The sequence below is a fragment of the Coenobita brevimanus genome, chromosome 62, assembly GCF_032717465.1.
Source record: "Coenobita brevimanus isolate Jiangsu-jjx chromosome 62, ASM3271746v2, whole genome shotgun sequence".
NCBI classification, from domain to species: Eukaryota; Metazoa; Arthropoda; class Malacostraca; order Decapoda; family Coenobitidae; genus Coenobita; species Coenobita brevimanus.
In genome coordinates, this window is record NC_137015.1 from 29,243,908 (window position 1) to 29,271,320 (window position 27,413).

Genomic DNA, 27,413 nt, shown 5'->3' on the forward strand with positions numbered 1-27,413 from the left:
AATAAAGAGGTACAAGGTAGGGTAGTGGATGTTGGAGTGGCCCTGGTGAGAGAGAATAGTGTTTGGAAACTCCCTGTACTGTTGTTTGCAGATGATACTGTGTTGAGTGAAGATGAAGGGGAGCTGCAAGGCTTGGTGGATGAGTTTGGGAGTGTGTAAGAAACGGAATCTAAAGGTGAGTGTAGAGAGGAGTAAAGTGATGGTCTTTGAGAGAGGTGAAGTCAGTGAATGTACAGCGAGGTTGGATGGTGAGGAATTGGAAAATGTGAGTACGTTTAAGTACTTGGGTAGTGTGATGAGTAAGGATGGAGGTTTGGAGGGTGAAGTGCTTGAAAGGGTACAGCAGGGAAGAAAGGTTGCTGGTTCCTTGAAAGCAGTGATAAGAAACAGGGAAGTGAGCATGGAAGTGAAAAAGTTACAACATGACAGTATTGTGATACCAACTCTAACGTATGGAAGTGAAGCTTGGACGTTGTTGGAAGGACACAAGTCAAGAGTGAGAGCAGTGGAAATGAGTTATTTAAGAGGAGCCTGTGGAGTCACATGGAGAGACAGGCTGACGAATGAGGATATAAAGGAGCGTTGTGGTGTGTATGTGGATATGATAGGAAGCATTATGAAGAAGACACTAAGGTGGTTTGGGCATGTGGATAGGATAGAGGGTGAAAGACTGACGAAGAGAGTGTATGTGAGTGAGGTGGAGGGGGGAAGAGGGAGGGGAAGGCCGAGGATGAGATGGAGGGATGGGATGGAGAGGTATATGAGAGAGGGGTGTGTGAGTTGGGAGCAGGGCAGTGAAATGGCGGGGGACAGTGACGTGGAGGCGATTTGTTTGTGGCCACCTCAAACGGGATTGAGGCGTCTGGCAACAAACGGATAGATAGAAAAGTGAATCAAGCGATGTGCGATGTTTCACTTCATCGTTTAATAGATGGCTATATACTAGACACCGGAGTTTATATAAATCCCTAGTAACCCTGAGTGAACAATCGACATACTTTAAAAATATACAAATAATCTTCATATTACTTCTGTATAAATATTACGTCTGTATAAAATTACAATAACCTTCACCAGATGTCACCGCTTGCGCAAATTAGAGCCTGAGCTTGGACCACCAAAAATATAATCAACGGCAAGGGGAAGTGTTGAAATTATTTTCGTATTTGTTTCCGAACTGATGCACCCAGGATGTTGTAGTACCAGTAATAATTAATGAAGACAGTTGTGGGAGACACCAGAATATAATTCAAAGTCGACTACAGCGAGGTAGAAGCAAGTAATTATTTACTAAAAGTGCAGCTTATAAATAATATCCAAAGCCTCCGCAATTAAATGAACGTAGACTTTGATAGTTACCCATGAAAATTGTTATTATACTATTAAGTAATTAATATTAAGTATATTTATACGACGACGGGGTGCGAATTGTCCTGACGGGGAAGAATCGTCCATGTTTTGACGGGGAATTGACTAAAACCAGAATAACACGTGCGAGCTGCGGTTTGTGTTGCGGCGAAACGTCAAAAGTTAGTATTTATGCACTGTAATTTAGCCCACATTTAAAATGAATTCAGGTGTGCTGTACAGTTCAAGCCAGTGATAGCTGTATCATTGCCTAGTCACCTTTTATTTCAGGTTTTTGGCATAAGAATGTAATATTTGAGTTTAGAGGCGATCAGTAAGATCAATAGTGAATCGCATGCAGTTTGTTGATAATACTTATTAGCAAGTAGGAAAAAATCATGGCAGTGTCGCGATCTTCTAACTATCTATCTATTGCCAGATGCCTTAATCCCGTTCGGGGTGGCCACAAACAAATCGCCTCCACATCACCCTGTCCCCTGCCATTTCACTGCCCTGCTTCCAACTTACATCCCCCTCTCTCATATACCTCTCCACCCCACCCCTCCATCTCATCCTCGGCCTCCCCCTCCCTCTCCCCCCCTCCACCTCACTCACATACACTCTCTTTGTCAGTCTTTCACTCTCCATCCTCTCAACATGGCCAAACCACCTCAATGTATTCCTCCTAACGCTTCCTATCACATCCACATCCACACCACAATGTTCCTTTATATCCTCATTTGTCAGCCTGTCTCCATGTGACTCCACAGGCTCCTCTTAAATAACTCATTTCCACTGCTTTTACTCTTGACTTGTGCCCTTCCAACAACGACCAAGCTTCACTTCCATACGTTAGAGTTGGTATCATAATACAATACTGTCATGTAGTAACTTTTTCATTTCCATGCTCACTTCCCTGTTTCTTATCACTGCTTTCAAGGAACCAGCAACCTTTCTTCCCTGCTGTACCCGTTCAAGCACTTCACCCTCCAAACTTCCATCCTTACTCATCACACTACCCAAGTACTTAAACGTACTCTTGAATGAAATTAATGTGGGTATAAGTGGCTGGGAGAAGGAGGGAGGTGAGACGACAGGAAGAAATCAGTAGGATGGAAGTTTTGGAAGCAATGAAGAAAGTCAAAATGGGGAAAGCCCCAGGAATTGATGCAGTGTGGTGAAATGCTGAAGCATGGGGGAGAGATAGTAGTAGAATGGATATGGAAGATGTGCAGATTAGCCTGGGAGGAAGGTAGAGTCCGGGAGGATTGGAAGTCAGGTATATTTATTCCGCTGTACAAAGGACATGGGGAAAAGTGTGTGGTAATCGTAGGGGCATTTGTTTTTTTTAGTGTAATAGAAGTATATGGTAGGATACTTATTGACAGAGTTAGGGAAACAACAAAAGAATTAGTTGGAGAAGGACAGGGAGGTTTTAGGAAGGGAAGAGGCTGTGTAGATCACATATTCATTCTTAGATCTTAGTGGAAAAGTATTTAGAGAAGGGGAAGAAGTTGTATGTAGCCATCATGGATTTGGAGAAAGCATATGACAGGGTGGATAGACAAGGATCGTGGAAAGTATTAAGAAGTTGTTGAATGTCGTAAAGAGTATGTATGAGGGTGCTTATGCTGCTGTGGATGTGGGTAGTGAACTAAGTGAATTTTTCTGTTTGAAGGTTGGATTGAAACAGGGATGTGTCATGTCAAAATGGTTCTTCAATCTGTATATGGATGGGGTTGTAAAAGAGGTGCAAGGTAGAGCAGTGGATGTTGGACCAACCATAATGAGAGAGGGCAGTGTTTGGAAACTCCGTGTACTGTTGTTTGCAGATGATACTGTATTGTTAAGTAAAGCTGAAGGGGAGCTGCAAGATTTGGTGAATGAGTTTGGGAGAGTGTGTAAGAAACGGAATCTAAAGGTAAGTGTAGGGAAGAGTAAAGTTACGGTCGTCAAGAGAAAGGAAGCCACTGAATGTGCAGTGAGGCTGGATGATGAGGAAGCGGAAAATGTGAATGCATTGAAGTAGTGTGATGAGTAAGGATGGAAGTTTAGAGGATGAAGTGCTTGAAAAGGTACAACAAGGAAAAAAGCTTGCTGGTTCTTTGAAAGCAATGGTAAGGAACAAGGAAGTGAGCATGGAAGTAAAAAAGTCGCTGTATGACAGTATTGTAATACCAACTCTAATGTATGGAAATGAATCTAAGACCTTGTTTGAAGGACTCAAGTCAAGATTTGAGAGGATCATGTGGAGTTATATGGAGAGACAGGCTGACAAATGAGGAAGTGGTGTGGATGTGATAGAAAGCATTAGGAGAAATACACTGAGGTTGTTTGGCCATGTGGAGAGGTTGGAGAGCAAGAGACTAACAAGGAGAGTGTATGCGAGTGAGGAGGAGGGGGGGAGGGAGGGGGAGGCTGAAGATGAGTCGAGAGATGGAGTGGAGAAGCATATGAGAGAGGGGGGTGTGAGCTGGGAGTAAGGCAGTGAAATGGCGTTGGACAGGGTGATATGGAGACGATTAGATTGTGGCCACCCCTTACGGGATTGAGGCATCTGGCAATAGATACTGTAGATAGACAGAAGTCATTGCACAGTTCTAAGTCAGCTTTCTTCTGCAATGTTTCTTGTACAATTAAAAGTAAGTGAGATATTGTGGAGTCTAGTGTGCGCAAGTGGTGGGCGTTTGCTTACATTTCATCCATTAATTAAAAACAATGCATTTTTGTTTTTTGGTGGTGCATTATGGTCATAGGCATCATGCATTTATTTTTGCTGGTGCATTATGGTTCTGATTCAGCCAGTTAGAAGGCTGGAAGTACGTTTATATCATGTCTTCGAATTTGAACTCAGTCAAGATGGTCTGCTGATGACCTAGGGGAAGATTGGATATTGGTCATGGCTTGTCCCGAACGACGCAGATCTAGATTAGGTAAAGTGGCGTTTGGGTAGGGGTATTGTCAGAAATTGCTTAAGTTCATTCATTTCTGTTTATTTTTACCATAAAAAAAAAAAATGCTAGATTTGGGTTAACGTTATCAAAGGCTTAACCCGTGGATTGCAAGCCTCAGCTCAGGCTGAGTAGCGTCACGTTGTGAGCCACAGCTCAGGCTGAGTAGCGTCACGTTGTGAGCCACAGCTCAGGCTGAGTAGCGTCACGTTGTGAGCCACAGCTCAGGCTGAGTAGCGTCACGTTGTGAGCCACAGCTCAGGCTGAGTAGCGTCACGTTGTGAGCCACAGCTCAGGCTGTGCTGTCCATGCATCACCGTAAACAACTCGACCCCTACGCAGACTTACGCATGGCGCTACACAAAGATGGAGAGAGAGAGATTTTATCTTTTCACCAGATGATGCCCTGGATGTTTATCTTCAAGTTTATAGTAAACAAAACAAAAAAATTTTTTTTTTTTTTTAATTTTTTCACTACCATGTGTAAACTTACGCATGGCCCTACACAAAGATGGAGAGAGAGATATTTTTCTTTTCACCAGATAATGCCCTGGATGTTTTTTATAATAATAAAAAAAAAAAAAACTTTTCCTTTGTTTTTTGTGCACCACGGGGTGGGATAAAAATAAGGTAACAGCGAAATCCACTGTGTAACACCACATATGACATCTCACAGTATCTCACTTTTTTTTTTTTTTTTTTTAAGAATCATCACAGCAGAAAGTTGACTTAGAACTGTTCAACAAATTGATTCACTCTATTATTTCTTAAGAATGGAGGGATGGGGTGGAGAGGTATATGAGAGAGGGGGGTGTGAGTTGGGAGCATGGCAGTGAAATGGCGGGGGACATGGGGACGTGGAGGCGATTTGTTTGTGGCCACCCCAAACGGGATTGAGGCGTCTGGCAATAGATAGATAGATAGATGTATGTGTATATATATATATATATATATATATATATATATATATATATATATACAGTATATATATACAGTATATATATATATATATATATATATATATATATATATATATATATATATATAAATATATATATATATATATATATATATATATATATATATATATATATATATATATATACAGTAACCCCTCCAATATCCGGATCAATAGAGCCATAGGCAGGTCCAGATAGTGGTCCTGTCCGGATATTGGGCCCCAGCTTATGGACTTGTACTTATGGACCCTAACTCTGAAAAACACCTATACAACTCCCTCTGGACATGCATTGCACCTATTTAAGACCCAAATCACACCAATAAGGGACATAAAAGACTGAAATAAATGCAAAAGAACCATAAAATGAGGTTTTAGAGGTGAGTTTATACAATATTAAACATTCTGGGTACTTACAAGTCCCTTGCTCTTGGACTGGTTTGAACCGCCAGTTTGCAGTCCACAGTTAATCCTCTGCACTCTAAATTCTAATTTCTTAACACTGCACAACACTGTAAATTCCTGTGTGTTCTAGTGGCAAGGTATTGCAGTTTATTCACTGTTTATTCACAAAAAACAAGCACCTGTGGCTTGCACTGTTATGAGCATCTGCTCTCCATCGGAGTTAAGCTGTGACTGTTGATGTTGGTGGGGCAACAGAGTTGCCAGATCGCAACAGCCACATTACCAATCTCCTCAACTTTCATTGTCAAATATAACTTTTCATTACCGAATTCGTAAAGCTAGCATATATTCTTCACTAATTATATATACAAGTGGAAATACATGTAATCACTCTCCTTATAACTAACACCATGTTGATTATTTTCACACTATGTAGGGTAGCAGATTAATCAGAGAGAGCAAACAATCCACCATCTCCATCCTGTGTATCCTCATACATGTGAAAAATCCATTTGGTAATGCATTATTCTAATGCATTACCAAAACGAATTTTTCATTACCAAATTGGCCCACAATTGGTAATGAAAAATACCAAATGGCAACCTGACAGGGGAGGAGGGAGGGGGAGGAAGGAAGGGGTGAAGGGACCATGGTGTAACAGCTGTTTGGCGCCAGGCGGGAATTTCAAATTATGGGAGGGAAAAAAGTCAGATTTTTTTCGAATTTTTTGCGGTTTTTGGCCCATTTTGGGAATACTGGATCCCAGGAGGATTATGTCCGGTTAGTGGGGATGTTCGGATATTGGGCGTTCGGATATTAGAGGGATTACTGTATAAATATATATACATATGTATATTTATATATATATATATCGTTTTGTTTTTAAAGGCTCCAACATGCTTGCATGCGTCGGCCTTGGTCACCTAATTGCGGCGCTCCATGCTGCACGATCCATTGCAGCCTCCCTGTTCAGTCCCTTAACCCTGAGGTCACACTTAATGACCTTGTCCCATGTCTACCCCTCGTAACCCCACCCCCAATATTATCACTTCTCACCTTCCTCACCCAATTATCGTCCCCCATCCTCTCCACATGTCCAAACCATCTCAATCTACCTCTCCTCATCACAACACCAATACACTCCAGTCCCATCCTACCTCTCAACTCTTCCATCGTGAACCCAGCCTCTCCAGATCTTGGACGCAGGGACGCACTACACATCCACCTAATCATTGTCATTTCTGTACGTCTGAGCCGGCGATTATCCTCCTTCACTGCCCAGGTCTCACTACCATACAGCATTATACTCCTAACACATGCTGCATACTAAGACCCCTTTGCACATAGGGAGAGTCCTCTCAATGTCAGGAGAGGCAAGAACTCCCTGAACTTCTTCCAACCACTTCTCACCTTAGCCACAGAGCTAGCTCCAGCCCCATCTCCAGCACACAACATGTCTCCCAAATAACAAAACTCTTCCACGCACTCAAGAGTTTCACCAGCAAGTTCAATTCTTTCACGTCTGACAATCTCCTCTTGCTCTCCCTGACACGCTGTACACATAAAATCAGCATTATCTTGCAGTCTACTCTGATACCACTACATCTTTTATGCACCCATTTATCAAGAACACCGCACAAGATGGAATTACTTCCCACACCCTTGTGGCAAACTGCACATGGCCACTCTCCCTCATCTTTGACAGTACCGCCACCAACCTTAGATATCATCACTTTTGTTTTATCTGCATTTACCTTTAAGCCCTTTTGCCCCATACCATCTCTCCACTTCCTAAATTTTTTCTCCACCTCCCTTACGTTCTCTGCAATCAACACCAAATCATCAGCATACAACAACTCCCACAGGAGTCCGTTTCTAAAGTCACGTGAAAGGGCTTCAAGTACCATGATAAACAACATGGGACTCAAAACTGACCCCTGATGCACACCAACATTCACGGAAAACCCATCACTCAAATCTCCATTCACTCTTACCTGGGTGTGAGCACCCATATACATAGCCATAACCACCCTAACCAGCCACTCCTCCAAGCCAAGCTTTCTCATTGCCCACTTCGCCACCTCTCTAGGGACTCTGTCAGAGGCCTTTTCCATATCAACAAAAACAAAATAAAGATCCCTTCTCCTACCAATATAGTTTTCCTGAAGCTGTAGAACAATGAATATGGCATCAGTGGTCCCCCTTCCTGGCATAAACCCAAACTGCATCTCATCAATATTCATTCTTTCTCTAATCATACCTTCTAAAACTCTCTCCATTACTTTCATTATCTGATCTAAAAGCTTTATACCTCTATAACATATATATATATATATATATATATATATATATATATATATATATATATATATACCCCTCCCTGTAAAAGAAATAACTCAGAGTCAAATGGCCACCCCGTACGGGATTATGGCATCTGGCAATAGATAGATAGATAGATAGATAGATATATATATATATATACTGTATATATATATGTATACAGTGGGGCACCAATTTTCGCACCTAATTGGGTCCAAAAATAATGCGCGAAAGTGGAATTAGCGAAAGTTGGGGCATTGTCTTTATGGCAAAAAGGCTAATTGGTTCCCGGTTATCCTAAAGTAACATCAGATTTTCATTTTCACTTGCAATACAGTACATCAAATCACTATTGTACATTGCATTGTGAGAAACAAACAATAAAAACTGTACAGTACACATTATATGAGGAGAAACATACCACAGAGACCAGGTTGAGGTGTTTAATGGATGTTGGGGGTAAGTATCCGAGGCGCATGGCGGGCTTATTTAGCCACGCCAGACGTATTGGCGCCACCTCTTGCTGCCTCGCTACCACTCTCTCTCACTGTTTTTTGCGCCCTTGTCCATGTGCTCAACTATCTTCCTTTTCATTTCATTATTATACTGCCGTTTCTTCACTCCAACACGATACTCTCTTTTAGCCTTGGCCTTTCCTCCCGACTTTGAATGTCCCGGCCTCTTTTTATCACCACCACTGCCTCCCGGCCCTCCCCCCACACCACCAGGCTCTCCCCCCACACCGCCAGGCCCTTTCCCCACACTACCAGGTATAGTAGAGGCCATTGAACCGTGAGAATCCAACACAATGGAGCTAGCACGCTCGTACACAATGGCGGGAATGGGTGGACAGAGTGTTGACATGACGTCATTCAAGATGGCGGTGGGTTGCGGGCGGGTGGTGCAGGAAATTCAAAGTTCAAAATATTGTCCCAAACCCAAAATTTGTGCGCAAAAATCGATTTTTTTCAAGCGAAAATGGAAGTTAGGGAATATTTGGTGCATGCCGCGAAAGTGGATTCAGCGAATCCTGCTGTAGCGAAAGTTGGTGCACTACTGTATTTATATACATATGTAATGTATATATATATATATATATATAGTCTAGTGTACACCCATACCCCACCCAATAGGGGTGGGGAAGGATGGAGGAACAGGGAAGGAGACAAGAAAGCCAAACAGCCCTAGTATCCTCCCCCAGTCCCACTCACTCACTCACACACACACACACACACACACACACACACACACACACACACACACACACACACAGAGGAGACTGGTGGGGGTATGGAGAGGGAGACAACCAGGGGTGGGGTAGGGCAGGGGAACAGGAAGGGAGACATGCCTGGTAGTGCTGAGTGTGGTGGCTGATGGAGGAGGAATTGGGGAGCCGGGAGAAGCGAGGGGATGGAGGGAAGACGGGAGTACTGGGACAGTCTCATTTCAAAGCTAGGGAGAGGAGGGGTATTAGACTAGTGAGGTGACGAACATTCAAATTGATTGGATTGTGGGAATGTTCCCCTGTTTCTTGTGTTCAGTCTAGCGAAGTGCTGGTTATGGTTGTGCCGAATGATGGGGTATGGATGTATATATAATAATATCATTATATATATATATATATATATATATATATATTTACACATATACACCCACCGCAAATTGACTTGAGACCTACACACAGAATTGCTATGGGAGAGTTGTTCGTCTTTGCTTTGTGTTTCCACCTCTACCAAGTGAATTTTTGGGACAAGACGTAACTGGCAACTCCTCTGGTGTTGGCGGGTGGTGGTGAAACACTCACCTTGTCAGTGCTTGCCCAGAAGCGAGAATGGTAGTATACGTTCCCATCACTCCGAGCTTGCACCTCCCCCTTTTTTTCATATGCATTACTGTGTGCCCCGTTATTTTCGTAGAGTCGAGTTGTCATGCCTGGAAAGTACTGCTCAGGGGATGAGAGGGTCCGTATCATTGCATGGAGGCAAGATAATGTCCCTGTCAACATGATTTGTGAATGTACTGGATGAGCAAAGTCAACCGTCATGAAGATTCTTGCTGTAGCGCATGGCCTGCCACCTGTCGTGCCAGAGCACAAGCATGGCGGTGGAAAGAAGAGGATGACTTCCAGAGGTACAGATATACTTCTGAAGAGAGAAGTACTGTAATCAAGAATCCTCGACAGACAGCAGCAGAATTTAAGAGAATGCATCCCCAGTTGTGACAAGACGTCTCAATTTGAACTATCCAACATCGCTTGCAGAAGGAGCTGGGTTTGCCAAGCCACACCGCAGCCAAGAAACTGCTTCTCACTGACCGCATTAAGATGCAGCACATTCAGTTTTTCAAGAAATATGCACACTGGACATCGGATGAGTGGAGAAAAGTTATGTTTTCCAATGAAAGCACGTTTCAAGTGTTCCAGGTGCGTTCTGCCAAGGTTCGTCGCCCTGCCTGCTGTAGTCTATATGACCCTGCTTACACGGTGCTGACTGTTAACCACCCACAATCAGTAATGGTATGGAGGTGTTTCTCAGGTGAAATGGGAAGGAGAGGCCTCTACTTTCTTCCTAAGAACCTGATGATGAATGGTGGCCGGTACATTCAAGTTCTGAAAGATCATTTGTTAAACTTTTTTTGCTATTTATGGGTGCAACTTTTTCATGCACGATTGAGCTCCATGTCACAAGTCAAGAAAGGTGACAAAATGGCTTATGGATAATTGGATTGAGGTCCTCGACTGTCTTGGCAACAGTCCAGATCTGAATCTGATAGAAAACTGCTGGGCAAAGATGAAGAAAATCATGGCAGAGAAGAAGACATCCAGTCTGGACAACTTCAAGACTGAACTGACAAATGTTTGGTGCAAAGAAATGTCCTTAGATTACTTTAGAGATCTAAGTGATTCCATGCCAAAACGCATCCAACTGGTCCTGAAAAACAAGGGAAATGTGATTTCATATTAATGAATGGCATTTCATGAACAAACATTGTGATATACTATGATTTCTATGTTATTTAATACCTTGTGGGGGGAAGTCCTAAGTCAATTTGCAGTAGCTGTGTGTGTGTGTGTGTGTATATATATATATATAGAGAGAGAGAGAGAGAGAGAGAGATTGATAGATGTATATATATTGTATATATAGTTTGTCATGTTGCACATATCCTTTGATTTTTTTTTTTAATTTTTTTTATTAATGGTATGCATTTTGTAGACATTGTAGATTAGCATTCTGTACTGTACTTGAAACAATAGCACAAATAACTGTTTTGTTATCAATAATGCTTAATGATTGGAATTACCAATCAAAAAATGTTGATGATGTTTCTGGTTACCTGATATGTCTGGCTGAGCAGTTCAAATGGCATACCCAGCATTTTTTTCATATAAGAAATGTCTTTGGTAGAACTTTTCCCACCCGAGCAAGCGGAGGGGCCTTTGCTTTGATATACAGTACTGTGATGCACATACATACCTCAGCATAAAACTTAACTTTCACTTTGATATTGTAGCCCAGCCAGCATTGCATGATGGATGGGGAGAAGGACATAGCAAAGGAGGCAGTGTTGATGCGCTCAGAGCAGATGCCTGAAGGAACTCCCACAGTCAAAGGTGAGTCAAGTATCAGTAAGCCCTCTGTCATCATCAAGAAGATTGACTGGGGAGAGTAAATGAAGGAGGCTGGTGCACTGTGGGAGATATGATAATTGCCAAGTAGGGAAAGAAGCGCCTGGAGGTAATTTTTTTCCGGGGGATAATTGATTGATACATCAGCCTGGGTGGTGCAGTAGATCTTAATAGTTTTTCTTTCTTTTGATGTAGTTTCAGTTATAACACAGTATTATCCTGTCTTTAAGTTAGTGCCATTCAGCCTGTGTGGATGAGAATTTGTGAGGGGTGGAAGGCAGTCATGGGTTGGACAGAAGGTTGGACAAGCTTGAAAAAAAAAAAAAAAGGTATGAGAAAAAATAGAAAAAAAGAAACATAGCATATTGTAATCTGTGTCCCATCAGCGGTGTTTCAACAGAAGCTAGACCCAGCTGGAGATGGAGATGTAAACAAATGTTAGTGAATGTAAGGAAACCTTGTGACCACCTCTTCAGAAATTAAGGTGTCTGGCTATGGATAGATAAGTTACCCAGCAGTGTACATTATTTTTTGGCATCTAAGATGCTGCATTGTGAAAGACGCACCCCAATTCTAGAAGGGCAATTCTGAGAAAAAAGTTTGTCTCAACCAACACTGCAGAAAGCATTGATTGCTATGAGTATTTTTCACACAAGTACACACTCACCTTTCTGAATCTCCATTTAGTACTGTTCATCAGCCATAGGTTTCATTATTTTTTGTAAAAGAACTGTAAAATAATTATAAAAAAAATGTAACTGCCCCTTCCTCACAGAAAGTTCCTTAATGCGACGCTACAATGGGACAAAGGTGTCTAGCATGCAAGTCAGTATTGTGGGCCGCAAGCCAAACTGACCCACGGTGAACAAGATATCGCTTGTTAGGCAAAATGGATAACAATTTTCGCTCACAGCTTGTCGGTGGGATTGGAACTCAAATGAACCTATATTAATTTTGTAACGTGAGAAAATGTTCTTTTATTCACAGAGGGAAACTCTAACTAAAATTATTAAGTAAATATAATTTAATTCTTGTGGTTTTTATTCATTTCTATTTTTTTTCTTGTGACATGAAATAAATATTCAGATACTCGTGTGACCAGCCGCAGAGGCTGTCTGTTTTGTTTCCAAACAAGTGGAAATCAGATTGTGACCAACATTTGATATGGATCCTGTGACAAGGAAAACTCTAGTAGACTGCCTTATGGCCCTGGAGTTACTGAAGTATGTGAGGTAGTTATAGAAACTGAGGAAAAGGGAGTGGGTCTGCCATGGTGGTTTGTTTACAAATGACCACGAGGCGCCAAGGCAGACGACACTGCTAGCCATTTCGGCTCACAAAACACACGCGGCAACTCGACTTTGCTAGCCATTTCGCCTCACAAAAGCTGCTCACGTGTTAGCCACGTTTGTTTCAATGTGATGCCACCTTTGTGCTAATGAACTTTGTGCCATGGGCAGTCAAACCACTTTGTGCTAATGAACTGTGTGATTTCTTGTATATAGTAACTGGAATTAATGTTCACCTTCATTAGAATATAATTTTGTGGCATGTAAGATGCATTTTTCTCCAGAAAAAATACAATGGAAAGTCTCCATGGATCATCAGAGATGAATGTCATGAGGTTAGACTGGAGTTAGCTCTAGCTCTATTCAGAACAGTAACATATACAGGTAGTTATTGCATAAACTGCCTGTCATTGGTAGAATTTACAATGAAAAACATTTAACTAAACAAAAACTGTTGATAAACTGTGAAAAATAAGATGTGCTTGAATGTTTACTCAGATGATTTGGGGGTAAATATGATTGACAGTGATGCAGGGATTCAAGCTGTTTTCTTAAAACAATGTTCTTAACCAAAGTAATTTCAGTACTAGGTACATTGCAGGTAATTTTAATTTCAACAAAAGAATTAAAGAGATCAAGCAAAATATACCTATTTTGCAATATTAAATAAAGCCGCCAGAACAACACCCACGACAGTGTGTTTACTGCTGATCCCACTGACTGAATGCGCTAGTGTACTAAACTTGCTCAAATGTACACAATTTAATTACCATACATTTCAGTGGATACCGAGAAGCGTGTCACCTAACTGGGGGGGGGAGCTTTGCTCCCCCAGACCCCCTCAATTAGCAGTGGAGGCCTAACTGTGGGTTTTCACCCCCCAGACCCCCCAATGATTATAACCTACCTAACAGCATGCAAACTAAAATGTGCATTGCATAACACTTGCTCCAGAACAGTATAGTGCGTTAGGAGCATTTGTCAATCGTGGCACAATCATCACACAACCACATGCTGGCAAAGGTAGATGCAGTCATAAAGAAAATCATTACAGGGAGGTTCCCAAAGATACGAGCAGTTAGGTTCCATTTGGCATAGCCGTAAAATGAATTCTCGAATAATGAAACATGTAACTGATGGTAAAATATTAGCTGGGTTCAAGGACCCCCATCAAAGGTAAGTTTTCAAGCTAAAATATACAATACCAAATGCAACAAACATATCTATATTACTGAACTGTAGAGAAAGCAACCTGAAGGAGCAAATAGTATGCAGATAACATGACTGCACATTAATTAAACATATAAAACATGCATAACACCCATCCAGAGGTGGTAATGTTGTGTTGGAGGTGGGAGGCTGGCTGGCAGTTGCCAGCTGAGCAGCGTTGTCAGACTCCCAAACCAATATTAACGTACCCGGATTGTTTAAATTATGGCTTTTTTATCAAAATTATTGCATTCATAAACAAAGGCATTTCTTTAGTAATTGCTGTGGAATTAATATACACTCAATCCTCGTAAATCGCGTGTTTATAAATCACGGATTCGTAAATCACGGCTAAGTGGCTGTCAGACTCCCGGCACCCTTAAATCGCTGATAAGTCACGAAAATCGCGGACCTAGGCACCGAAGTGGGCCTTTTCCGAGGAGAATCGTAAACTTCGTCATTCAAATTGAAAATCACGACCCAACAACCAATCACCGAGCGTCCCTGGTGGCATATGTGCATACTAATGCTGCCATGTTGTTGTTGCTCTTGTCCCGCCAGTCCACACACTACAGACCATCACCGTCGAGTACGAGAGCTAACTGTCATTTTTGTGCAACTTCCCCCCCGCCTCCTACCTGCCATGGCCCCTCCCGACCCCCCAGTGAAGCGCTCTAAGTTGTATGGCGTCAAGAAGCTGCCACAGTTGTTGTACAGTCAACGTTTGGAGCTCATTTGTCGTGTTGAGAGGGGAGAAAAGTTTTCAAAGCTGGCGAAAGAGTTTGGGAAGAACAAGTGCTGAGAGGTTCTAAGTTCTTCCCAACACCACCCCATTCCATTCACTTAAGCAATTTCATCATAGGATTAAGGTGAGATCCCTTAACATTGCTTCTTTCTATTAAATACATGCACTGAATATTCCTAGATTTGTATGTTTGTGTTTGATGGTGCCTAGATAGGTGTAGGGTGGTGTGGGGGGTGGTTGGCCAAAGTCCAGACCCAAATTCATTTTTCACATAAGAGTTATTATTTATAAACCATGGATTTTGTAAATCGCGGCAGTGGTCCAGACCCAAATTGCCGCAATTTACGAGGATTGAGTGTATTTATATGTGGAGTGATTACTTAACGTTACTGAATTTGTTTAACTGTTAAGTACCTACCAGATTGTAATACTGGTTATTGTAAGAGTTACTGAATCCTACTGTTATACTAGAATTACAGTAGACTTGTTAATTTTGCAATTCCTTATTTATTTCTCAGATTATGAAATTATGAAAGTTATCGCATATTGCAAAGTGTGCCAAAATATCGCATTTTGCATACTCATCGCACATCTGGCAACGCTGCAGCTGAGCAGTCTCGCTATTTCTCTCCGAGGTTGAGAGAAAACAGCGGTGACTGTGTTTGCTGGGATGACTGAGTTAGAATCCTCACACCTCGCCCCAGACTGAATGTTGTATCACTGGATTTTCGAAATTGTGTATTGAAAATAGTCCCTAATTTACCCAGGTCATATCATTGGTTTCTCATATATCGAGTGGTCGTATAACGGGACCTACCTGTATATACATCAAACAGGAGACCCATTAACCACGACTGCGCTAATTCTTGTGAACCAGATTACCTTCCCTGAGTCATTTTTTTTGAATTTTTATTTAATATTAAGTTGATTTTTTGTCATCAGATCAAGTGTTTCTGAGTTTGAACTCTTCATCACCCTTGTCTTTTTGTTATTTATGCCTCTTGGGTGGTTGTTAGGGAAGCGATAAGTCACCAACACCATGGGAGGTAGACGGGTGTGAATCTGCCATTGCAGGGCTACAAGCAAGAACTTAATAGTTAGTATGCAGTATTTGGCAACTGTGGTTTGGCAGGGCTTGGCAACAAATCTGGTGGTGTGGAGGGATACTCAGTGTTCCCATGGAAACCAATGACGTTTCCTTGTGCATGAAATTATGGCGTGGAGATCCATCGCCCCATATGAGGTGGTCAGCACAGCCAAGGGTGGCCTGCATATCTGAATAAGTAAATATGCAGTATTTGGCAGTGTGGTGTGGTAGGGCTTGGCAACACCTGTGATGGCTTAGAGGGAGAATCAATGTTCCCATGGAAACCACTGATGCTTCCTCATGCTTGAAATTTTGCCGTGGAGACCCATTGCCTCATATTAGGTGATTAGTTCAGCCAGGGGTGGCCTGCATATCGCCTCATATGAGCTGATGAGCACGGCGGGTGCTAAAGCATGATACATGTCAATAAAACAGTGTTCAGCGATTAAATTAAATCACATCATATTCTGTAAAATACAGGTAAGCCCTTAATTCACGTGAGGGTTAGGTTCCCAGACCCTTCGCGTATGTGGTAAATTCGCGTATATGTTCTGCCCTTGTGTGCACATAATTACGCATGTCTATACGTATATTACATCTCAATAATACTGTTTATGCACTACATACGCCTTATAAACTAGCATAAAGTATTAAAAACAACAAAAATGTAACAAATTTAAAACTGAAACCTGACAAGCACAGGCGTAGGTGGAGACACTTCAGCAGTCTGGTGCACTAGCCCTTACTGCCTCCTGTATGCTACATTCTGCCTTCTTTATTGTATGAACAGTTGACTCATTCACCCCAAACATGCGGTTACAAGACAATTCACAGGCGTAGGTGGACACTCTTTAGCAGTCTGGTGCACTAGCCCTTCTCCTGTATGCTACGTTCTTCTTCTTTATTGTATGAACAGTTGACTCACCCCAAACATACGGTTCTGAGACAATTCACCATCAAGTCAATTCACCGTCAAAACATGGACAATTCCCCGTCATTCTATTAATATACAGTACTTATTATTGATTAATTAATACTTTAATAAATAATTTTCAGGGGGATTTTATAACTCATATAAGTAAAAAACTAGTGTACTGTACTTGCTAAATAAACTGGTATGTAAATAAATGATGGGGAATCGTCCTGACAGAGAATTGTCGCCGACATTCCTCCCTGAAGTTTGTCCAACACTTTAACTTTCTCTGTCAGCAACATCACTTTACAAGTCAGTTTTGGTGTGTTACCACATGCATCACTAGCACTACGCTTATGCCTCATGTTGACAGACAAGGCAAGCAATTACTGGAAGGCAGAAAAATAAGCCACAAATAACGATTTGCAAGTCATGCATGGTTCGACCGTTCGGCTCCCACACACACATACACACACACACATACATATATGTGTGCACATGGGCAGCAGGTAGGCATTTTTTATACTTTATTTATTTCGCTTGTATATTGAAATTACTTATTTGAATACTATAATTTTGTTTTAATTATTGTACGAAAAATTCGTGGGTAACCGAAATCGCGTGAAAAAAGTTCGCGTGAATTAAGGGATAACCTGTACACTCAATCCTCGTAAATCGCGTGTTCATAAATCACGGATTCGTAAATCACGGCTAGGTGGCTGTCAGACTGCCGGCAACCTTAAATCACTGTTAAGTCACGAAAATCACAGATCTAGGTACCCAAGTGGGCCTTTTCCGAGGAGAACCGTAAACCGCGGCATTCAAAATGAAAATCGTGACCCAACAACCAATCACCGCATGTCTCTGGTGGCATATGTGCATACTAATGGCGCCATGTTGGTGGTGTTCTTGTCCCGTCTGTCTGCACACAACAGACCGTCGCCGTGGAGTACGAGAGTTACCTGCCTTTTTTGTGCAACCTCCCCCTGCCTCCTACTTGCCATGTCCCCTCCCGACCCCCCAGTGAAGCGCTTTAGGTAGTATGGCGTCAAGAAGCTGCCGCAGTTGTTGTACAGTCAACGTTTGGAGCTCATTCGTCATGTTGAGAGTGGAGAGAAGGTTTCAAAGCTGGCGAAAGAGTTTGGGAAGAACAAGTGCTGAGAGATTGTAAGTTCTTCCCAACACCACCCCACTCCATTCACTTAACCCCTTAACCGCAGGGCGTCACTTTCGTGATGTTTGGGAGCAAGGGATCATACCGCGGGGCGTCACTTTTGAGATTCTGTTATTTTGAATTCACCCGGGCTTTCAAGTGGTGGCTTGTATCATCTGTCAGTACTGTCAATGTCCAACACTAGTCAGCACTCCTAATCTCATCTGTACTCCCATCCATTGTTGACAATTTAGCCATTTCTCCCCGTTCTTGACTCCCCTTCCTACCCCCCCTCCATTACCCTATCCTCTCGCCTGCCCGGCCGTGCTACGCTAAGTAAATCTTCCCTGGAATTTTTCACTGATTTCATCCATTGAAATAAGCCCTATGCCCTATTCTTATACCAAATAATATATACAAGAAAGAAATAAGATAAGTGAGAGTGCCATACACCTAGAATTGGCTAATTATCACCTGACAACACCTCACATTCACTCGTTCGCTAATTTTCGCTGTTTATTTCCCCTTGAAATATGCTGTATAATCTATTTTCGTAATAAAAATATATATAAGAAAGGAAGGGAGAAGCCTAAGTGATATTTACATTCACCTGGAACTACCTAATTATTGCAGGCCACCACGCTGTATTCTACGCTAAGTAAATCTTCCCTGGAATTTTCTACTGATTTCATCCATTGACATAAGCCCTATGCCCTATTCTTATACCAAATAATATATACAAAAAAGAAATAAGGTAAGTGATAGTGCCATACACCTGGAATTGGCTAATTATCACCTGACAACACCTCACGTGCACTCGTTCACTAATTTTCGCTGTTTATTTCCCCTTGAAATTGCTGTATAATCTATTTTTGTAATAAATATACATATAAGGAGGGAAGGGAGAAGCCTAAGTGATATTTACATTCACCTGGAACTACCTAATTTATTATGTATTGTCTTGGTTTCCTGCCAATCATTTCATTGCTGTATATTAGCAGGTCTCACAAGGCTAAAGTTGGTAGTATTGCACTCACCCAAGCCAGGCGGCAGGAGGCCACCACTATCAGTTCACTGTCGTCTTTCAAAGTGAGGGTATGTCTGATTTGCTCCTGCTAACTTCCACCGTTTTTCAGCCCCATGCAAAGGGCCCTGTGACCTTTACCCCCTACTAAACCTCGTGTGGAAAGAGGTAAAGGGCTGACAATTGATAAAAGAGTGACTACGATCTTTCTATTGAGTAAAACAGTGCAAGTGGAATTGTAAATAATGTGTAAACAGCACGTGAAAGTAATGAATGTAAATATACGTGAACAGTGGAAAATAATTTTATAAGTTACTTCAAGTGACAGTGCATAACACAGTGTAAATAAAATAGAAATGTAAATAACGTAAATAAAATAGAGAACGTAAATAGAAATGTAAATGAGTAGTATTATAAGAATACGAGTATATACCTTAGGAGTCATGAAAGTGCAAGTTTCACTCTAGCATGTATGAATACTATGAGTTATGAGAGTGAAGGTGAAAGTGACATTCACTCTCAATGCTAGTATACAGGACGAGAAAGTGAATGCTACGTATTTTACAGAAAGAAATTGAATGCCTACAGTGACAATAAACTACTATTACTGAAGGAAACTTATGGATAAAGACTGTAGATATATATAAGTGTTATATAGTAATAGAAATACAAACTGTGAGTGTTTTTATGAATAATAAATGACAACACCAGCGGCGAACTAGCGCAAGTGGGAAGGTCATACGCCCTCGTAATTTTCATTGCTTACACTGTGTTTTTTTTTTGAGTATAGATTCCAAACTATTTGAGAATCATAGAATAGTGTTTCTAGTGATAATATCAGACTGTGGTAATCATATTACGGGTTGTCGGGAAGCGTAAAGTGGAGACTTTGTTACCCAACTTCAGAGGTCTCCACAAGTCCTATGGTATTCGACGAAGGCTCAACAAACACCCCAGGAGAAAGCTGAAGTTATGTGCCATAAGCATATGTGATTTTAATATTCTAGGACTAATAACTGATTTTTGGCAAATATTTTTAGAGAGTCTATCAAAGTGCGAATATGCACGCGGGAGCCGCAAGAAAAAGCAAAACAAGCCCGCGGTTAAATGGTTAAGCAATTTCGTCATAGGATTAAGGTGAGATCCCTTAACATGGCTTATTTCTATTTAATACATCCTAAATTTGTATGTTTGTGTTTGATGGTACCTAGATAGGTGTAGGTAGGGTGCTGTGGGGGCGGGTTGGCCAAAGTCCAGACCCAAATTAATTTTTCACATAAGAGTTATTATTCATAAATCACGGAATTCGTAAATCACGGCAGTGGTCCAGACCCAAATTGCCGCGATTTACAAGGATTGAGTGTATAGGATATGAGGTGCTACCCAAAAGTACCAGTAATTTGAATATTGTAGGAAAATAAGTTACCTTGCCTCCTAGTTCTCACTGTCACCTTCGCAGTAGTCCCTTTGGGGATATATACAGTGGTCCCAGCGTTTTTTCCACAAGTCCGTGCATCCCTGGAAGGCTTCAGGCGTGATGGTCTTGAGCACCTCCTGCGATTCTGTCTGGATCTCCTCAATCGAGTCAAATCGATGCCCTTTCAGTCGTAATTTCAGCTTGGGAAACAGGAAAAAGTTGCAGGGGGCAAGGTCAGGCAAGTAGGGTGGGTGGGGAATGACTACCATGTTTGTGGAAGTCAGGAACTACTGGACAACAATTGATGTGTGGGCGGGGGTGTTGTCATGATGCAGGACCCAGTCCTTGTTCTTCCTCTGTTCTGGACGTTTGCAGTGGATGTTCTCCCTCAGACACTGCAAAACTTCACAGTAAAATTTTTTGCTGATGGACTGACCTAGTGGGATGAATTCCTTGTGAACAATCCCTTGGATATCGAAGAAAATGATCAACATCAACTTGACATTGCTGCGCCATTGGTCCACCATTTCAAAACAGCCAAATCACCTACACGCCACATTACAATAGTAAGCGTAGTAACACGTCCATATACAGACATGGCCGGGGCCACACTGACGCACAAGGGATGCTGCTGACTCCTCCTAGCAGCAAAAGGCAAAATTGCAAACAGTTGGCTCCCTCTGTTCAAATTACTGGAACTTTTGGGTAGCACCTTGTATGTGCAGAACCTCCTATATTCAAACATTTTTAAATATCAACATTTAAAATAAGTCCACTATATACAGTATGCTACTCTATAAAAGATAACAAAAGATCCTGCCAACACTTCATTCCATAATTAATGATCTTGGAAAAATTTCAAGGACAGCTACAACTCTTGTGTTCATGAATTGACAGTGCTGCCACCTTGTGTCTGCTGGTGAATGAAACTGAAAGACCTCAGTGCAAACATGGATTTTTAAGATGGACAAGTGTTTATAACATTTTATTTGCCACAATTTTTTGTGTTTTATATTCTCTTTGTATGAATCATGCTGGTCCTTTACATACAATCAAGTGAGTTGAAGACAAACCCAATTCTGTGTTTATAACAGTGCTGCCACCTGGTGTCTGCTGGTGAATAGAACCGAAATCGAAATTCCTCAATGCAGGAATGTATTTATAAGATGAACAACTATTTGTAAGTTTTTGTTGGTCTTTATTTTATTATTACAGTATTTTTTTTAATGTATTCTCTTTGCATGAATCATGCTGATAATTCACATGCCGTCACAAACCCAACTTTGTTTTAACTTACTAACAGTGCTGCCATACGGTATCTGCTCATGAATATAACTGAAGGTCCTTAATGCAAGCATGGATTTCAAAGATGAGCAAATGCTTCTAACTTTTTAGTGGCTTTTTTTTTTGTGCGTGATTTTATATTTCCTTTGCATGAATCGTTCTGATACTTTACATGAAGTCAAGTGACTTGAAGGCAAATCCAGCTGAGTCAAGTTCAACAGAGAAGAATGGTGGATTGAAGCAGTTTCTGGTGTAAATATGTGTAAATGTGTTGCAGATTTTCACTTTTATATAGCATACTGGTGAATAGTATTGAGTAGAGATGCAGTAAACTCCCAATTATCCAGTGTAATAGAGCCAAAGGCCTGCCAGATACTGTCAAAATGCTGGGTTATGCAGAAGTTCCGCCTAGGGGCCCTAATCACCCCTTTATCACATATCCACTGTCCAACCCTACAAAATGCTTTAAATGTCAAAAAACAGCTAACAGATATTCTTAATAAAAAAAAAAATACTGTAATATACTGTTAATACACTGTAATTTTATGTACAGAAGCAATTTCATGGTGATGATGGGGATAATGTCAAAGTCCCCCCCATTGGGAGACCTGTTTTCTTTCACCTGGCAGTAATGTATAAACTCACACATTGTAAACACTATCAGTCGTCAAAAAACAGCTAAATAACATTCCTAATATTGAAATACTGTACTGTGTTTACTGTGAAGCACACTGTAATTTTCAGTACAGCAACACATTTCAGATGGTGGTGATGATGATGGTGGTGGTGGTGGTGGTGATGTAAAGACATTATTGGAGAATACTGTACAATAATGCCCAACATAAACAATCAAAACATGAAAAAAACTGAAAAAGAGCATAAATTAAATGAAGCATGCTTCACTGGAGTGAACTGTACTGTGTACACAGTATTGTACTTTGATATATCAAAATTCAAGCAAATGATTCCGCCCCACAAAACAAAACAAAACTGTTCTCTCATAGTAGCAAGGACAAACTTCACTTGGGAAGAAACGGTTCCATCTGTCTATCTATTGCCAGATGCCTTAATCCTGTAAGGGGTGGCCACAAACAAATCGCCTCCATGTCGCCCTGTCCGTCTGCATTTCACTGCCCAGCTCCCAGCTCACACCTCCGTCTCTCATATACCTCTCCACTCCATCCCTCCATCTCATCCTTGGCCTCCACCTCACTCACATACACTCTCCTCGTCAGTCTCTTGCTCCCCATCCTCTCCCATGTCCAAACCACCTTAGTGTGTTTCTCCTAATGGTTCCTATCACATCCACATCCATACCACAATGCTCCTTCACTTCCTCATTTGTCGGTCTCTCTCTCCATGTGACTCCACATGCTCCTCTCAGATAACTCATTTCCACTGCTCTCACACTTGAATTATGTCCCTCCAGCAAGGTCCAAGCTTCACTTCCATACATTAGAGTTGGTATCACAATACTGTCATGTAGTAGCTTTTTCACTTCCATGCTCACTTCCCTGTTTCTTATCACTGCTTTCAAGGAGCCAGCAACCTTTCTTCCCTGTTGCACCCTTTCAAGCACTTCCTCCTCTAAACTTCCATCCTTACTCATCACACTACCCAAGTACTTAAATGCTCTCACATTTTCCATTTCCTCTTCATCCAACCTCACTGTACATTCACTGACTTCATTTCTCTCGAAGACCATAAATTTACTCTTCCCAACATTCACCTTTAGATTCCATTTCTTACACACTCTCCCAAACTCATTCACCAAGCCATGCACCTCACCTTCATCTTCACTTAACAACACAGTATCATCTGCAAATAACAAGACAGGTAGTTTCCAAACACTGCCCTCTCTCACTATGGCTGCTACAACATCCACTGCCCTACCTTGCATCTCCTTTATAACCCCATCCATATACAGATTGAACAACCATGGAGACATGACACATCCTTGTTTCAATCCAATCTTCAAATAGAAAAATTCATTCAGTTCACTGTCCACACGCACTGCATCCTTAGCACCCTCGTACATACTCTTCATGGCCTTCAGCAACTTCCCATCTACTCCATATATTCTTAATATTTTCCACAATCCCTGTGTATCCACCCTGTCATATACTTTCTCCAAATCCATGGAGGCTGCATACAACTTCTTTCCCTTCTCCATAAACTTTTCCACTAATGATCGAAGAATGAATATCTGATCTACACAACCTCTTCCCTTCCTAAAACCTCCCTGTTCTTCTCCAACTAATTCCTCTGTCATTTCCCTAACTCTGTCAACAAGTGTCCTACCATATACTATTCCTATTACACTAAGAAGACAAATGCCCCTATGATTACCATGCACTTCTCTTTCCCCTTTTCCTTTATACAGGGGTATAATTATACCTGACCTCCAATACACTGGGATTCTACCTTCCTCCCAGGCCAATCTGCACATCTTCCACATCCATTCTACTAATATCTCTCCCCCATGCTTCAGCGTTTCACCACACACTCCATCAATTCCTGGGGCTTTCACCAGTTTGACTTTCTTCATTGCTTCCACAACTTCCATCTTACTGGTTTCTTCCTCTTTTCTCACATCTGTCCTTCTCCCAGTCATTCCCCAGCGACTTATACTTGCATTACTTTCATTCTTTATGTGCAGCAATTCCTTAAAATGTTCCCTCCATCTGCTCACTTTTTCTACCTTCTCCACTAGCAATCTACCATTTTTATCTTTCACTCCCCAGCTAACTTCATTGGCACCCTGTCTAACTTTCTTTACCTCTTTCCAGAACAGTTTCTTACATTCTCTCCACTTTACACTCAAGTTCCTTCCAAATTCCTCATCCACTCTCTTCTTACTCACTCTTACTAATCTTTTCACCTCTCGCTTCCTCTCTATATATAACTCTCTCTTCCGTCTCTCAACTTCTTGCACACCTCTGTTTCTCATCCACTCACTATATGCTTTCTTCTTTTGTGGCACAGCCTCTCTCACCTCTTCAGTCCACCATGGTGTTCCCTGCACCCCGTTTCGTCTTCTCTTCACCCCGCACACCACCTCACATGCTGCACAGATTTCTTCTGTGAATATGTTGCACTCACCTTCCACGTCTCCCATCTGCTCCAGTCTATATTTACCCAATCACTCTTCCACTTCCCTCTTATATTCTTCCTTTTTTCCATCCTCTTGTAACTTTTCCACTCTCCTTGTATGTACTACTTCCTCCTGTCCTTCCCTTCTTCTATTTATCCATTTTATTTGGGCTTTAATTCTGACCACCACCAAGTAGTGGTCCGAGAGTCCATTCCCCCAACCTCTGTATACTCTTGCATACAGTTGTCTAAATGATTTTATATTTTGTGTTAACGATTCCATTGTAGCACGATTTTTTCTTAATAAAATAAACTCATTTTCATCATCTCTTCTCGTTTAGTAACACAATTTAATTGACATTTTTTTCCAATACAGTTTCATTGGTGCCTTAGCAGAATCCAACAGTCACTTTTACGGTACAGTAATGTACACTTCATAACATTGTAAGTTATACTTACTAGAGAGGAGGGGAGAGGGGGGGGAAGTAGTACAATGTGTCAGAGTGCCACAGCGGCCCTAGAAGACCAGCCAGGTTTTAGAGGGAAATCCATTGCAACATTGCCAGTTAATAATACTGTAATAATGTTTTGGATGAGACATAGACTGCAGTGTAAGCTCATTTGTATATCGGCACCATAGCGGCAGTGAAATACAATGGAGAGTGAGAGAACATCCACCTTCCTGCTGTCAGCCACTGAAAACTCTGCATTAGAATTCTCCCTCCCCTACTTTACCCAATCAGAACTCTTCTACTCCCTACCACTACATCTCCCCACCAACACCCTCTGAGCTGCTAGGGCCACCAACCATCAACTCTCTCTCCTTCCCTCCCTCTCTTTCATATTACAGTACAATATAATCCCATTCTTTCTGTATACAGTAGTTTATAAATCAACCTAAACACAAAGTTTAAGTCTAAAGTATCATCAAAATCAGTAAAATAAAATCAACACCCATCGTTAAACCGGGTTTTGCCCATCGTTAGGCAAAGTATGGTGGTACTGTATTTCTACTCCCATTGCTAAGCTGGGGTATTGCATCTAGGGATATCATATCTTGGGGTATACCTGTACTGTATTTCTTTATTTTCTTGTTTCGTGATTATGACTGGATGTTTGACGACTACAACTGTCACATGCTGGATGATGATGTACTTTTAGCCAGAAGAAAGAGTCCTTCATGCCGGATAGTGTCATTGGCTACGCCAGATAATGTATGCCGGGTAGTGCTGAGCCAGATCATCAGGAGTTTACTGTACTGAGGGGTGAATATGTATATACAAACCCACCTGATTCAAACTCAGTAAAGAAAAACAAAGGATATACAGAATTAATTTTTAGCATTTAAATATATGCAGATTTTCCCCATTTTAGTTCTTATATTCATTAACCCTTTCACATCAGGTGACATGTCGACGTGCCACTTAAGAAATATCTGTAGCCGTTGGGTGGAACATATACATTATCTGGACTTTTTATATTTGCATGTCAGTACTCAATAGTGGTTTAGTATCAGGAGGTGGCAATACTGAGGAGTTACCATTGCAGTTGGACTGTTTTATTGTCTACTAGTTTCATCACATACAAGAAGTATGTCGAGGCATGCATTATGAAATGTTTTGCTGCCATGGCAGCTTACATGGATCTGATGGAAGTGATGTCTGATGACTCAGATTATGGTGTCAGATGAAAGTGAGAGTGAAAATGAAAGCGCTGTAATAAAAGAAAGAGGAACAGCTTTGAGTTTATCATTATACTGAATGGCATATGTCTGGCAGTGGAGGAACTCCAACACCACAGGTTTTGACAGCTCATCACACTTTTTTTTTTGTTTTTTCCCCCACATTATGTTAGACATAATTTTTCTCAGGAAATTATGGTCTATTTTTTGGTGTGGAATATTTTATCAAAACAATTGGATGTGTGGGACATCCAACGAAAAAAAATACACCCGAAGTGAAAGGGTTAATAATGAAACAGTTGACTGATGAATAGTAGCTGCTGAATGGAGATACAGTAATCCCCCCAATAACTGATGTAATAGACCCAAAGGCATGTCCGGAAATTGGGTTTGTCCGGTAACTGGGAAAATGCCTTCTGGACAAGTACTTATGGACCCTAACCCAGCCTAACTCAGAAAACCACCTACAGTAGGGCCACACAACTAGTGATCTTAAGAGACCGATAAAACCTCGCTAGTTGTGAAACCGCAAGTTTGGAGGCAAACTTTAGATAGCGAAAAATAAAAATAGACTGGAACATTTAGAAAGTTTAACTGTTTTTCCATTTTTGTCTACCTTTATCCACTAAATACTCACATTTTTATGTACTTATTATAATTAATAGGACAACAACAAAAAGTCACCATTAAATGCCAGAATGCAGTTTATTGAAAGAAAAAGCTGGGAGTTGGGAGTAAGCACCACCACCACCATCACCACTCTCCTTTCCACCATCGCTACCTTCTCGAGCACCAGCCTTTCTCCGTATCTTCACAGCTATCTTTCCACCACCACTGTTTGAAGTTCCTTTCCTTTCAGGTGGTACACCATTTCCACCTCCTGCCACAAAAGCCATGAGGCAAGCAAAAA

General features: G+C 41.4%; 1 protein-coding gene across 4 annotated transcripts in view; it reads left to right on the forward strand.

Moving 5' to 3' along the window:
• Positions 1–1,130: 1,130 nt before the first annotated feature.
• Dhps (Deoxyhypusine synthase) overlaps positions 1,131–27,413 on the forward strand; it is a 257,857-nt gene continuing 231,574 nt past the window's right edge. For 2 of the 4 annotated variants that reach the window (XM_080275735.1, XM_080275737.1), the window contains exons 1-2: positions 1,131–1,269; positions 11,494–11,593. In XM_080275735.1, the coding sequence (XP_080131861.1) occupies positions 11,509–11,593 (85 nt within the window). In that variant the 5' untranslated portion in view covers positions 1,131–1,269; positions 11,494–11,508. Of the gene's footprint in view, positions 1,280–11,493; positions 11,594–27,413 lie in introns of all 4 variants that reach the window. The other 2 variants (XM_080275736.1, XM_080275738.1) reach the window with 2 other exon arrangements.